Genomic DNA, 15,984 nt, shown 5'->3' with positions numbered 1-15,984 from the left:
TGAAAGAATTTCCAGTCTTGCCACATACAAGGAACTATGTTATCTGTGTTCCCAAGGGAATCTTACTCGCCCATAACCTAGGATCACATCAGTTCTTGGAGGGCAACTTATTTTTCATTTGAAAACCTTACCATGTCAAATTTGGAAGTGTTCTGCCATCCCACCCCCTTACTTACTTTTAGAATTTTTTTTATATTGCATTCAAGAAAATGAAAAGAGATAGAATTGGTGGGGGAAACAAGTATTGGAACTTATACAGGAACAGTAAAATGGCAAGTCATGGAATGTATTCACTACATGTGTTTAGTAGTACATGTTCATATTCTTTAGTAGTAGTTCATGTTCTTTCCTTGTTGGACTTCTTTCCTTCTTGACCCAGCCATAGATTTGAACTCTGGTTGTTTTTGCTGTATGACTTGGAGAGATTATTGAAGTATTTTATTTTAGAACCATAGTTTTATCACTTGATTGAGAGATAATAGCCTTTCTCACAGTAGAAATTGTGAAGATATGTAGCTGGTATGGCTTTTATTTCATGTTAATAATCAGTGGTTATTGTTAAGTCAACAATATCAATATCTTTAAAGAATAAAACATAGAAAAATGCAAGCATATATTTTAGAATTACTTTTAATTACAAATAATTGCATTTTTAGAGCTACTGTTTTGAAAGTAGATATCACAGAGTTTGTGTATAGATTACCCAGATGTACTCTTCATGAGACTCAGCAGTTTTATCACACTGTTTGTTTTATTATCCAAAACTAAACACACACACACACACACACACACACACACACACACACACCACCTAGGGCATACTAGATTCTCAGGTGAAATTTTATTGAATGAATGTTGTAAACTGAGATGTGTTCAAACTCTTGGATCTCATATGTACTAACCTTCTACCTTTAGACAAGTTGAGTGATCTCTGAATCTTTTCCCTAAACCCCAAAAAGAAATTAATAATATGGTTATCTTACATGTTATGAAAAATAAGGGAACTATTGCATATAATATTACTGAGCATAATCACCGATATATAATGAATTATTCAGTAAGGGTCACTGATGATTATTTTATGTTGTATACTTAGGACAGGTGGAATAAATGAGTGTTTTATGGCTGTGGAAACCATACCCTGTGTTGTTTTGTTTGTTTTTGTTTTGTTTTTATTTTGTTTCGCTATTCCCTTTCATTTTTTACTTTATGTTTCTGGTTTTGTTTTTCAATTTCAATTTCAGTGTACTTAACATAGAGTATTCTGTTAGTTTTAAGTGCTACTCAACAATTCAGCACTTTACTCAGTGCTTATCATGGTAAGTGTACTCTTTAATCCCCTTCACCTGTTTCACCCATCTCCTCCTATACCTCCCCTCTTGTAACCATTGGTTTTTTTCTTTGTAATTAGGAGTCTGTTTCTTGGTTTGTCTCTTTCTTCATTCACTTGTTTTGTTTCTTAAATTCCATACATGAGGGAGATCATATATATTTGTCTTTCTCTGATTTATTTCTCTTAGCTTTATACTCTCTAGATCTATCCATGTTGTTGCAAATGGTAACATTTCATTCTTTTTTATGGCTGAGTAATTGTGTGTGTGTGTGTGTGTGTGTGTGTGTGTGTGTGTATACGTGTGTATACACCTCACATCTTTATCCCTTCATCTGTCAATGGACACTTATATTGCTTCCATATCTTGGCTATTGTAACTAATGCTGCAGTAAACACAGGGTTGCATTTATCTTTTTGAATTATCATATTTTCATATTTTGTAAGTGCCCAATAGTGGAATTACTGGATCATATGGTAATTTTTATTTTTAATTTTTTGAGGCACCTCCATGCTGTTTTCCACAGTGGCTTCGCTAGTTTGCATTCCCACCAACTGTGCATAGGGATTCCTTTTTCTCAGCATCTTTGCCAACACTCACTGTTTCTTGTGTTCTTTATGTATTTGGATAGTAATCATTTATCAGAAGTATCATTTTCAAATATCTTCTCCTATCCCATAGGTTGTCTTTTTTACTTTTGTTGATTTCTTCCTTCACTGTGCAGAAGCTTCTTACTTTGAGTAGTTTATTTTTGCTTTTGTTTGCCTTGTCTCAGGAGACATACCTAGGAAAAAAGTTGCTATAGCAGATATCAAAGAAATTACTGCCTGTGCTCTTTTCTAGGATTTTTACAGTTTGGTGTTTCACATTTATGTCTTAATCCATTTGAGTTTGTTTTTTGTGTATGGTGTAGGAAAGTGGTCCAAGTTCATTCTTTTCTGTGTAGCTGTCCAATTTTCCCAGCAGCATTTGTTGAAAAGACTTTTTCCCATTGCATATTCTTGCCTCTTTTGTTGAAGATTAATTGGTCATATAATCATGGGCTTATTTATGAGCTCTCTGTTCTGTTGATCTGTGTGTCTAGTTTTATGCCAGTACCATACTATTTTGATTACTACAGCTTTGTAGTATATCTTGAAATCTCGGATTGTGATGCCTCCATTTTGTTCTTTTTCAAGATTACTTGAAGTTCAGGGTCTCTTGTGATTCCATACAAATTTTAGGATTACCATTAAGCTTTATTTATTTAGTCAAATAAATAAAGAGCACCCGGGCCAGTGAGACCCATGGGACAATGATTCATTTTACTAGTTAGATTTTTCTCTTATGCTGTTCTAGCATAGGTCCTGGGTGGTAGATGACAATTAATGAGGACATAGAGAGTTAAGATTCAGAGGGATGCTTCTGGTTAAAGTTGCCAATGTGATGGCTTCACACAATGGATAATGGATGAATGTGGGATGTTACATCAGGGTAGGTCCGGAGGTGCTTCTCTAAATGATACTGCCATAATGTCACTCGGGAACTTTTAGAAATGAGCTAAATTAAAAAAAAGAAAAAGAAAGAAATGATCTAAATGACAGGCAATATCAAGTGTGCCTGTATAGTGTGCCTATATAATGCCTACATAGTAGAGTCAAACTAACCTAGGTTCTAGAGCCACAGCAATAAAAAGTGTCCTTGAGATTGTTTTACATTATTCATGAATTATACATATAGACTAATTTTCAAATAAGCTTTTTTCGTGTAGCTGTTTTCGTAAGCATTGTTAATTATTGAGCTGTTTCTTAGGGTGAACGCCAGCTAAAGAGATTAGTGTTTGTTTAAAGGCACATAGTAGCTGCTGCATTTATCAGTTTCCCTCATTTACTGTAAGTATTATGGAACAGGGAAATGGCACTGAGTCCATCTTTATAATGATTTCTGAAGCTTCTGATGGATTATTGTATTGAGAACAGTATTGTACCTAGATCATGAAAAGAAAAAGATGAAGTTTTAGATTGAAGGAAATCAAATAGATGTTAAATTTAAAATATTATCAAATATTATCCTGAATTGGATCCTAAATCTGAATATTATCAATGAATTGGGTCCTAGATCGAGGGAGAAAAACTGTCAAGAGTATTATTGGGGCAGTAATTTGAGTACAGATGGTGGATTAGGTGATAATATGGATCTAGGTTAAATTTGATGAGTCGATAAATGTACTTTGGTCATGTATGAGAAAAATTCTTCCTGTTACTCACTTTCTGAAGTGTTTATGGATAATGAGACATTCTGTCTGCAGATTACTCACAGATAGTTCAGAAAAAATGTATCCTGTGTGTACAGTGTATATGTATATAGAGAGAGAAAAAGAAAGGAGCAGGCATGGAGCACAGTGTACATAGTTGGTAACACTAGGTAAAACGTGCCAGGGAGGGTTTTTTTGTTTTGTTTTTGTTTGGTTGTTTGTTTGTTTTACTATTTCTGAGCTTTTTTCTAAGTGTGAAGTTACCCCAAAACAGAAAGGGTAAATAATATTTAAGAGGAAAGAAAAGTAAAACTTAGAATACAGTTGTGATTACTCTAAGGGTTTTATATTTAGGCTCACAAATGTTATATCTTCTTGTATTGCTTTACCCCCCTTACAGAACAGTCTTAGTCTCATTTGTGTGACCTATTTAAATGTAATCTACGTAGAGGCCTTCTTTGCTCCCCCAAATCTAAAATAGGTTTTTAGGTCCTTGCCACCCCATTCCTCTTACATTGCATTTATTGTAACTTATACCATGTTTGTTTTCTTTTTGTTTAATTTCTTTTTCTACTTCAGGGCTGTGATCTCCATAAGGACAAAGATCATGTCTGTTTTGTTCACAAAATATAGTCCTGACACACAAGCCCAATAAGTGTTCTATTTGAATGAATGAATGAATTAATGAATCATCTCTGCTACCAATATTCCTTCTTTTTTAGTCACCATACTTATAGCTACCTAATCCTTTAGAAAACAAAAGAACTCCTTTAACTTGTAAGATAAAATATACTTTTGAATTTGAGTGTGGTGTTGAGGTCCGTCCTACCCAAATACTGGAGAGTTGGCAGAGGAAAAAGCCCAAGAAGGGGTGCTAGGGTTGTTTATTGAATTTTTTTTTTTTTTAAGATTTTATTTATTTATTTGACAGATAGAGAGAGAGAGAGATCACAAGTAAGCAGAGAGGCCAGCAGAGAGAGAAGGGGAAGCAGGCTCCCTGTTGAGCAGAGAGCATGATGCAAGCCTTGATCCCAGGACCCTGGGATTGTTACCTAAGCAGAAGGCAGAGGCTGAACCCACTGAGCCACCCAGGCGCCCTGTTTATTGAATTCTTATTCCCTGCAGAGCATGAGGCTAATATTTTTTTTTCTTTTTTTTTTTCATACTTTTTCTCCCTTACTTCTCATAATACCCCTGCAATGTGGGGTACTATATTATCTTTTGCTGAATAAGAAATGTTTTAGTTCACATTTTCTGGGCATAGGTTGGCTGGGTCATCTGCCTCAAGGTCTCTCAGAAGATTGCAGTGAAGGTGTTTGCTGGAGCTGAGGTCTTGTCTGAGGCTCAACCAAGGAGTGATCTGCTTCCAAGCTCAGCAGTGGTTACCAGTTCTGTGCAGCTTGTCTGATTGAGACTCTCAGCTTCTTGCTGAGGCTAACTTCAATTTTTTGACTCATTGGGCCTCTCCATGGTAGCTTATTACTTCATCAGAGCTGGCAAGGGAAGGAGTCAGCTAGCATGGTGGATGTTATAATCTTGAGTAGCAATCATGTGACATTTCATTAACCTTACCATATTTCATTGGTTAGAAAAAGATCATGGGCCCTGCCCATACCCAGTAGGGGTGAGGATTTCATTGGAGTAAGGATACCCAGAGGTAGTAGGGCTGTTTTGCAGGCTGCCTGCTACAGGTACCATTTTTATTCATTTTACAAAACAAGAAATCAAGACAATTAAGTAAGTTGCCCAAGATAATGTACAAGAAATGGGGCCAGGATTAAACCCTGCCTCAGGGTTTAATGCTGCTAGGGCTAAAGCTGCCAGGCTCTTTTTTACCACTATATCTTAAAAACTGGGGACTCCTGGGTGGCTGAGTTCGTTAAGTGGCTGCCTTCGGCTCAGGTCATGATCCCAGTGTCCTGGGATCGAGTCCCACATCGGGCTCCTTGGTCTCTAGGGAGCCTGCTTCTCCCTCTGCCTGTGCTCACTCACTCTCTCGCTCGCTCTCTCTCTCTGACAAATAAATAAAATCTTAAAAAAAAAATTAAAAAAAAAAAGAACTAAGAAATGGCTGTAGAATTTGGCAGCTTTGGAGAGTTTTTTAGAGACTTTTATGTCTCTTAGTGGAGTGGTATGGATAAAAGTTATAATACTCTTATGGTTTCAGTGAATGTGCAGGTAGGAGGAGAGATTGAGTAGAAATTATTTTCACAAGGGAGTTTTTAAATAAATAATCATACGTTGTCATATACTGAATTATTTCTCTTTATGATAATCCAGAAATTTTTCTTTTCCAGTTCACTGAGTTTAACCAGTAATGCCATTCAGTTGCCAATATCAAGCAAAGCAAACATAAGCCAGTTTTAATCTGCTTTTTAAGAAAAGTGGTAGTCCTTTTCACAGTGCCTGACAGTAAGTACAGTTCTAAATTCATGAGTTTTTCATCTAATGCATTTTTTTAAAAACTGGTGTTGGAAACATTGATTTTAAGATGTTATTTATTTTTTTCCTTCTTTCCTGATAATTTTACTCTGAAGCTCATTGGAAAGAGCATAAGGAAAGATATATTCTAATATCTGTTAATTTATTGTCTTTCATCACTTTCATTAATTTGGGGGATTTTTACCTCTGATTGTAAAAAATAAAATGCTAGATTTTAAACCTGTCCCTTGTAGGTGGGGAAGTTTATGTTATTTCATTTTTTTTTTTTTTTTAAGATTTATTTACTTGAGAGAAAGAGAGAGGATACACATGGAAGGATGGAGAAGGGCAGAGGGAGTGAGGGAAAAAGAGAATCTCAAGCAGACTCCCTGATGGTGGGGCCCATCACAGGGCTTGATCTTACCACCTTTATATCATGACACCAGCCCAAACCACGAGTCAGATGCTCAAGTGACTGAACTACCCAGGTTCCCTGAAGAAGTTTATTTTATATATGAGATTTTGGCTTGGACAGCTAGTTAATAGCAGTTGTTTCAAATATCCTGATTTCTAGACCTGTGCACTTTCTACTGCTCAAGGAGATGATATAACCGTTAGGTCACAGTTTCTTATGGAGCATTTCTAACTCAGAGTGGAGGTGGAATTTAGATTAAGAGACAGCTGGTAGAAGGAATTGGAATTAACTCGTTTTCCCTAACTAGCAAGTAGTGGCTACTCTTATTTACTATCAGTAAGTCTAACCTCCAGACAATTTTTTATTGTTAAAAGGAAGCAGTCAGGGAAGAACTTTTTGAGTTAGGAAGATCTTTGATCAAATTTTTAATTTTAATTCTTAATGTAGAAGGGTACATGAGGACAATGTGAAGTGTACACATAATTTTTGTTCTGATTGCTGGCCTCTTCCTTAAAACAAATATTTTTAATTAGAATATTTATGCTTTTCACTAATTTCATTACTGTTTATTTTTTAAGCAGCAAATTTACCAAATTGTCCAGTTAGCCATCTTAGACACCAAAAACTATTTTTTAGTTATTTATGTGGCACAGAAATAACATGTTTTATGTGAGGGTATCTGTGTTTGTAGTTATGTTTATGTAACTGACCATTTTTCTTGTCTGTTTTTTTAATAACCGGATCAGAGTGTGAGGTATAAGCTCACAGAATCCAGAGAAATCATCATGAAGTTATATGTATTTCTGGTTAACACTGGAACTACCCTGACATTTGACACTGAACTTACAGTGCAAACGTAAGTTGTATTTCGTTCAATCTCATCAATTCTGTATTTTGTGTAGGCAAAAAGTTACAAAGTAATCGATTTGCAGAAAACTCTTCCTTTTTTAAATAAGAAAATAAGAGTAGTAATATCTTGGGGGGTGGGTATTATAGAGGGCACGGATTGCATGGAGTGCTGGGTGTGGTGCAAAAATAATGAATACTGTTAAGCTACAAATAAATAAAAAATAAATTTAAAAAAAAGAGTAGTAATATCTTAAATCTTCTAGCATATTACTTACATAGTTGTTTTCTTTCACTAAAACACCGAAGTTCATAAAGTTGTGCTTTGTCTGTTTTTGTGAATATATTATTCACAATGAACAAACTTACCTGCAAACAAACTTATTTCAAATTAAAACTGTCAAATAGAAGAAGTTTTCATACCTGATTGCCTTTCTAAGTTTCCCAGGACATTGCTAAGGAAATTATTGCTAACTATATAAAGTAACATGTGTCAGTCCTAGATGTTTTGGTGATTTGTTTTTATTCCCTTACATGAATAAAGTCAGTAATAGTTGTTTTGTTTGTTGATTCAAGAAGACAATCAGCTTAATATTTTTAACTAAGTTTGTAGGACTCATACTACCTAATAATTCTCCAGCTTTGTAGGAGATTCAAATATTTGACTAATGAATGTTGTTATATTTGTGAAATGTGGGGAGAAGTGTCAGGGAGGGAGGATATATTTTTAGGGCAAACAGCAAGGAAGGGAATAGTAACAACTATTCCTGTATACTTGTATTTTGGTAGTGGATCTGAGAGCAAAGACTTAATGCAATACAGAGTAAACAAATCTGACACTGGAAATATTATAAATAATTTGGAATTATAATCTTAGTTTTAAAAATGGAATTTGAAATTATATTCTTTTTTTAAAATTCTGCTTTTTATAAAATATAATTTTACCTGTGAAGGAATGATTTTCTGAAAGGTAAGAAAAGGAAGCAATTTTATGGTTTATACTTAATGTAGTTTGTGTAATGTGATGTGAGGATTTTAACAGACATCTGTGTTCTGAAGACTTTAACAGACCTGATGCAAATTCGAGCATATTCTTTTGCTATGTTTTTTATATAAAGATCACAGAAATAAATATGTCTACTTCCTGTATTTTATAGATTCACTTTTAGTTGTGCCACATGGGTGATTTATTCACCTAAGATCAGCCAGATGATTGTGGAATCTGATTCCAGAAACAAGTTTGTATTTTATGCTGTTGTTTTGGGGAAAATTTTTTAGAGTGAAATTAATATCTATCAAATATTTTTACATAGTGCTACTTTGATGGTAAAAAGTTTGTCATTGGAAAGTATGTATAAATAATTTTTTGCCCTACCTCCACCTCTTTTAAAGTGTGGCAGATCTCAAGCATGCCATTCATAGCAAATACAAGATTGCTATTCAGCATCAGGTGCTGGTGGTCAATGGAGGAGAATGCATGGCTGCAGATCGAAGAGTGTGCACCTACAGTGCTGGGACGGTATGTGTCCATGAATGCTTTCGTACAAACGTGCTCCAGTTTCACATCACGTAGGGAATTGGGAACTCAACGTTCAAAAGTAAGGTTTATCGGCTTCATATATTGAGGGCAGTGTGCATGTTTAGTATAGCATTTTACTTTAGTTTCTTTTGCTTTTTTACTTCTGTAGGACACAAATCCAATTTTTCTTTTCAACAAAGAAATGATTTTATGTGATCGTCCACCTGCTATTCCAAAAACTACTTTTTCAACAGAAAATGACATGGAAATAAAAGTAGAAGAGTCTCTTATGATGCCTGCAGTTTTTCACACTGTTGCTTCAAGAACACAACTTGCAGTGGTAAGATAAAAATAATTGTTTTTTGAGATTATTATACTTATTTACATCTAGTATAATTTAAAATTAAAAATTGGTTACTTAACAAAATTATATCTTATTCATATACTTGGTAATATTTTCATGAAGTATTAGCCTGTTTTAGGCATCAGTGAACGTTATAACAAATTGATAGTTCCTAAAAGCATTCAAATCTAAATAGCACAGAGAACTAACGGATGGTTGCCAGAGCAATGGAAGTGGAGGGATAGTTGAAGAAGAGTGGGAGATATAGGCTTCCAGTTATGGAATGAATAAATGGGAATTAAAGGTACAGCATAAAGAATATAGTCAGTGATACTGTAATAATACTGTATGCTGACAGATGGTCACTACACTTGTTGTGTGTATAGCCTAGGTATAGAGTTGTTGTATCACAGTGTTGTACACCTGAAGCTAGCATTGTGTGTTAACTATACTCAAATAAGTAGCTAGCAAGGTGGTCTGAATTACAGGGGAAGCATAAAAAAAAGATAAAAATAAAGTTTTGGGGGAATATTTTGCTGGCTGATATGTCTGGTTTTTAAATTTTCAGACTCATACATTGTTAGTCATTCTGCATTTGCAAGGAGTTATAAGATCTTAGAGTGGAAAAGCAGTTTTAAACATGATTTGTTCAACTTCTTTCCTAAATGATGGTATGCAGTTATTGACTTCTGAATATTGCTATAAACAATAAAGTTACCTGTGTTGGAGTAGACAGAAATAAAAGACTTAACTAAGTCTTAAAAATGTGATTGTTTTTTCCATACCCATATTTAAGTCCTTGAGGAGAACAAATTATCTTTCCACCATACAAAAAATTTAAATGGTAGTGTTGATACTTGAAAAGTGGATGTTAAAGCATTAAACAGAACAAAGTGAAATTTATAATAAAAGATTTAATTTGTGAGAAAGAGAAGTCAGATCTGTATTTTTCTATCAAAACAGGATAAATGATAATAATTGCAGAACTTAATAAAACATAATGTTGAACACCAGTATTCATAGCAGAATTATTTCCAGTAGTCAAATGATAGAAACAACCCAAATGTCCATCAGTGGATAACTAGATAGATCAACAGAATGTGGTATATACATACATACAATGGGATATTATTTAACCTTGTCAAATTTAACCATATCAGAAGAAAGTTCTGATATGAACTACAATATGGATGAAACTTGAGGATAAATAAGCTAAGTGAAATAAGCCAAATGTAAAAGGACAGATATTGTGCAATCTCAGTTATATAAAGTACCTATAGGAGTCAGATTCATAGAGACAGAAAATAGAAGAAGAGTTACCCAAGGCTGAGGGGTGAGGGGAAGGTTGAGTTAATTATCTATTAGGTACAGTTTCACTTTGGGATGATGAAAAATTTCTGAAGAAGGTTAGTGGTAATGGTTACCCAGCAATGTGAAAAACTTAGTGCTTCTGAACCATACACTTAAAATGGGTTAAAACATTAAGTTTCATGTGTATTTATCATAATTTTAAAATGGGAGATTTTTTAAAAATGGGAGGTTTTAATATGTCTCTTAAAATCAGAAAGCTCTTACGGGCCAGTGTTTAATATTTTGGATCCTGAAAATGGAGAATAACTCATTTTTTCTTACGGATAAAACCAAAATAAGAGTATCAAAAGAGTAATATATTAATAGCAAAAGGTATATTAAAGGAATGCAAGGGTCCTTCAGTATTTGGAAATTTAATGGTAATTAATTGCCTCAATCGGTAATACTATACTTTATAGGACAAAACATGGAGTCATATTAATATTATCCAGAAGAGGCGTATGTTAAAATTTAGCAGCTATTCCTCATAGTAAAATAGCTCTAGAAGGAAACAAAATAAATAAAATGTAGAATTGACCAAATATGAAAGCTAATCAGCTTTTAAATCAACAAATTATTAGAGCCATTTTTACATAAATCAGAATCAGTCTATTCAGTATTCTTTTGGAACTTCTGAAGAAATACACTAAAATAAGAAAATGAAAATGAAGTAAGTGGCAAAATTAATGGAAAAGAAGTGAAAAACATCCATTTTAGGCGATCTATGGTTGTATATTTAGAATATCAGATGATTTAATAAAAATCTATCAGAAAGACTTTTGGTAAGGTGGCTGGGTATGTGATAAATGCATAAACATTTACATTTCTCAGTACTGGGCCCTGCTTTGGAATGCAAATGGAAATGTATTACAATCCAAGTAGCAACAAAAATTATAAAATTCTGTTAAAGAATATAAATTATAGGGGTACCTAGGTGTCTCAGTCAGTTAAGCATCTGCCTTTGGTTCAGGTCACGATCCCAGAGTCCTGGGATCAAGCCACACACCAGGCTCTCTGCTAAGCTGCTTCCCCTCTTCCTCTTCCACTCCCCTTGCTTGTGCTCTCTCGCTTTCTAGCAAATAGATAAATAAAATCTTAAAAAAAAGAAAAATACAAGTTATAGGCTAATGGAAAGACATATTTTTAAACTCTGAAAAACAGTATGGAGGTTCCTCAAAAAGTTAAAAATAGAGCTACCGTACAACCCAGCAATTGCACTACTAGGTATTCAAAGGATATAAACATAGTGATTCAAAGGAGCACATGTACCGTGCTGTTTATAGCAACATTATCAGCAATAGTCACATTATGGAAAGAGCCCAAGTGTCCATCAACAGATGAATGGATAAAAATGTGGTGTGTATATACAATGGAATATTACCCGGCTATCAAGAAGAACAAAATCTTGCCACTTGCAATGACATGGATGGAATTAGAGGGTATTATGCTAAGTGAAATAAGTCAGTCAGAGAAAGACAGTTATTATATGATTTCACTCGAAAGTGGAATTTAAGAAACAAAACAGGAATGTAGAGGAAGGGAGGGAAAAATAAAACAAAGGGTAATCAGAGGGGGAGACAAACCATAAGAAACTCTTAACTCTGGGAAATAAACAGAATTACTTACTGGAGGGGAAGAGGATGAGGGAAAGGATAATTGGGTGATTGGCATTAAGGAGGGCATTTGGAGTAATGTGCACTGGATGTTAGATGCAACTGGTGGATCACTAAATTCTATCTCTGAAATAAAGGAAGACTCTTTTTTCAAAGATTTTATTTAAGAGAGAAAGAAAGAGGCAGAGGTAGAGGGAGAAGGAGGGTGTACGCTGCTAGGGATCCTGATGCAGGACTTATCCCAGGATCCCAGAATCATGACCTGAGCTGAAGGCAGATGCTCAAACAACTGAGCCATCCAGGCACCCTAAAAAAAAGACATTCTTAATATCATTCTTAGTATTCACAGTCATAATCTTAATATTATTCATTAGCCTAATGAATTGCATTTAAAGTTGCCATGGAAAGCACTGGTGGAGGGAGAAAAAAAAAGCATTTTTTGCTTTGGAGAGTGAGGAGGAGCTTTGATTTTTTTGTTTTGTTTTGTTTGTTTTAGATAAAATGTTTATGGGGAAGGATCAGTGTTCAGGAATAGTTACCAAAGTAAAGAGAAAGAAGAATGAGAGGTGGAGGGAACAATACATCTTCCTCAGATTTTAGAATGTACTCAAAAGCTGTGGTAACCAAAACAGTGAATATGTCAGATAGTGCATATTATAAGAAATTTGAATTAGAATTACAGGCTCTATAATAGGAATTAGAGGCTCTATAATAATGGCAGGAGTATGGTCTTCGAGAGTCAAATTGTCAGAGTTTAAATTTGGTCACCTCAATTGTGGTGTGACCTTGGATTCAGATACCTTCATTAGTGAAATAATAGATTTTTGTTTAGTGAGATATATACATATTAGAAAATGTACAGATCATTGCACATTCATTTGTGCAAATTCAATCATTGTGCAAATTTCACAAAGTGAAATCTTAAAATATAATATCACCCCAGAAGCCCTACTTCATGCTTTCTCGCAGTCAGTACCCATCTTTCCTCTTCTGTAAAATAAACCAATATCCTGAATTTAAAACCATAAATTACTTTGCCTCTTTTAGAACTTTAAATCGATGGAATCATTGTTTTCTTTTGTGTCTCCCCTCTTTTATTTAACATTATGTTCCTGAGATTCTACATGTAATTGCATGAATTGATGGTTTGTATGCATTGCTACACAGTATTCCATTGTGTGAATATGCTACAGTTCATTTAATTGTTGAAAACATTACCTTCTTTTGGTGTGTTTCTTTGTTTTCAGGAAATGTATGAAGTTGCCAAGAAACTTTGCTCTTTCTGTGAAGGTCTGGTCCATGATGAACATCTTCAGCACCAAGGCTGGGCTGCAATTATGGCCAATCTGGAGGACTGTTCAAATTCTTACCAAAAGCTACTTTTCAAGTTTGAAAGTATTTATTCAAATTATCTGCAATCCATAGAAGACATCAAGTTAAAACTTACTCAGTATGTTTGCCATTAAAATGGGTAATAAGATGTTTGTTTGAAATACCTTTGCAATTTATCAGTTGTTTCAGTAATTGTGATTTCATTTCTAATAACTGTTTATTATAATTGTTCGTTTTTTGAGACATTTATGATGACTTTTATGGACTTTAAAATTGTGTTCAATTTTATTCACCTCCTATTTTATGGATCTCCTACGTTTCTTTTACTTACCTTGTTTTCTTTATGTAAAGCGCTCAAAATACTTTAGAATGATTTACATACCTGAGTGTGTTTGTCTCCTTGCCCTGCTACCAATTTTACATTAAAGTAAAGGCAAAATATAAACATAACACATCTAGCAGAAATGGAAAAGTTTTCAAACATTCAGCAATCAAGGAAATTTTTATTTTCCTTTTTAAATATTGCCATGATGTAGGCTTGCTAAGATGGAAAGAAACCATTTAGATGGTTTTCTGGTTCTTTTCATATAAGCACATTTGATAGCCAGTGGTTGTTTTTGAAAAAGGCTATACTGAATGTAAAAATACAGCAATAATTCAGCATGAATATAGCCCTTTGTTGTCTGTGTGTATGCTTTCAATTTTTACATTCATTTTTTAGTTTCTACGTTTTTTGTTACTTTGAATTGAATTGGAGGGAAGTAACATCTTTTTCAATTAAAATGAATATCATTAATTGAAATTTTTCTGTTTTGTGGTATGAATTAGAAGATTTTAGCCTTGCAAATGGGACTGATCTTGGGAAGGAAGGGAGTGATTACTTAAGACTAGAAAGAGTTTATACAACAGTCTTTTCAAGTAACTGTTGTTTGAGAAGTTCTTTTAGATATGTTAATTCCTCATAGAATCCTGAGTCATTTCACAAATGTTCTACAGAAATCAAATCATAGATAGTTCATCTTCCGCATGCCTTTTGACAACATAGATCTACCTGTCTATAGGGTGAAATGAATATGAGAGTTATGTTAATCTTTATTGGGATTATTAATTTTATCCTGTGCTTTCAACTTGTTTGGCTTTAAGTTATACTTTAAGGAACTGCTGTGGGTAAATCTTTTTTTTTTTTTAATTTGAATTTTTTATAGCTTAAGGTTTGATGAAAATCATGTGTCCACTTGTTTAGTGTAAGCTGGCTCCCTTTACTTGAGAGTGGTATTTTAATGTATTAATGATACCCTTCTCTGTCTAACTTTTTTTTTTAAAAGAACACAGACTATATATGCATAATGTAATAAAGAGGTTGTAGTTTTTGTGTGTATAGTAATTAAATGCTATTTCTCTGGCTAGAGCAGTCTCATAATTTTACTGACAGCTCTTTTGTATTTTAAGTTTAGGAACTGCGGTTTCAGTAATGGCCAAGATTCCACTGTTGGAGTGCCTAACCAGACATAGTTACAGGGAATGTTTGGGAAGACTGGATTCTTTACCTGAACATGAAGGCTCAGAAAAGGCTGAAATGAAAACCTCCACTGAACTGGTGCTCTCTCCTGATATGCCTAGAACAACTAACCAATCCTTGTTAACCTCATTTCACAAGTCAGTGGAACATATAGCCCCAGATACCACAGATGCTGAAAATGGAAAAGAAATTAGGGAATCTTGTCAAAGTACTGTCCAGCAGGATGAAACATCAGTAGATGCTAAAGACGGTGATCTGCCTTTTTTTAATGTTTCTTTGTTAGACTGGATAAATGTTCAAGATAGACCTAATGATGTGGAATCGTTGGTCAGGAAATGCTTTGATTCCATGAGCAGAGTAAGTCATGTTAATTTGGTATTTCTTGGGTCATTTCAGCTACGCAAAATTATATTATTTGTACTGAATGTTTTATATAATGGGAGAATGACAACACATTATTAACAGTAGAAATATTGAGCCTTGATGTGAGACTCTTGGACGAATCAAACCTTTTCACTTGTAACCTAATTTATGAATTGTTAGTAAATTTGTGAAAACTGTTAGAGGTCATATACATAAAATTTCTACTGCAATACAGAACATTTGAAGTGTCCGCTCAAGTGGTACAGATTTTGGTGGTAGCACTTTGAAATATATTTCTCTCTGACCTTGTAATATTACTTAGATGTTTTACTATCTCCTATCCTTTAATTTGTTCCTACAGTTAGGTTCTTTTATCTTCTAGGTAAAACTTGAGCAGTCTTAATGTTTTCATTCTTGTGCTATAGGCATGGAGCACTCACTGAATATAAGTAAATAGGTAAATGGTAATATTTGGCCACTTCTAGCCTGCCACATTTTTAAGTTAATAATATGCTCACATTTATAAATGCTATAGAACTTTGAAGGTCTTTTGGAAAATATTAAAGATAAAATTTTGTTTTTAAGTTAATAACATGCTCACATTTATAACATTTTTAAGTTAATAACATGCTCACATTTATAAATGCTATAGAACTTTGAAGGTCTTTTGGAAAATATTAAAGATAAAATTTTGTTTTT

General features: G+C 34.0%; 1 protein-coding gene across 3 annotated transcripts in view; it reads left to right on the top strand.

Annotated features, from left to right (window-relative positions):
* Positions 1–15,984, top strand: part of RB1CC1 (RB1 inducible coiled-coil 1) — a 98,774-nt gene that overhangs the window by 16,845 nt on the left and 65,945 nt on the right. For all 3 annotated transcript variants that reach the window (XM_059394575.1, XM_059394574.1, XM_059394573.1), the window contains exons 2-7: positions 5,862–5,976; positions 7,147–7,256; positions 8,639–8,765; positions 8,935–9,105; positions 13,319–13,521; positions 14,853–15,279. In XM_059394575.1, the coding sequence (XP_059250558.1) occupies positions 7,186–7,256; positions 8,639–8,765; positions 8,935–9,105; positions 13,319–13,521; positions 14,853–15,279 (999 nt within the window). In that variant the 5' untranslated portion in view covers positions 5,862–5,976; positions 7,147–7,185. The remainder of the gene's footprint in view (positions 1–5,861; positions 5,977–7,146; positions 7,257–8,638; positions 8,766–8,934; positions 9,106–13,318; positions 13,522–14,852; positions 15,280–15,984) is intronic.

Source organism: Mustela nigripes, chromosome 3 (genome assembly GCF_022355385.1).
Source record: "Mustela nigripes isolate SB6536 chromosome 3, MUSNIG.SB6536, whole genome shotgun sequence".
NCBI lineage: Eukaryota > Metazoa > Chordata > Mammalia > Carnivora > Mustelidae > Mustela > Mustela nigripes.
This window is presented reverse-complemented; position numbering and strand designations above follow the sequence as displayed.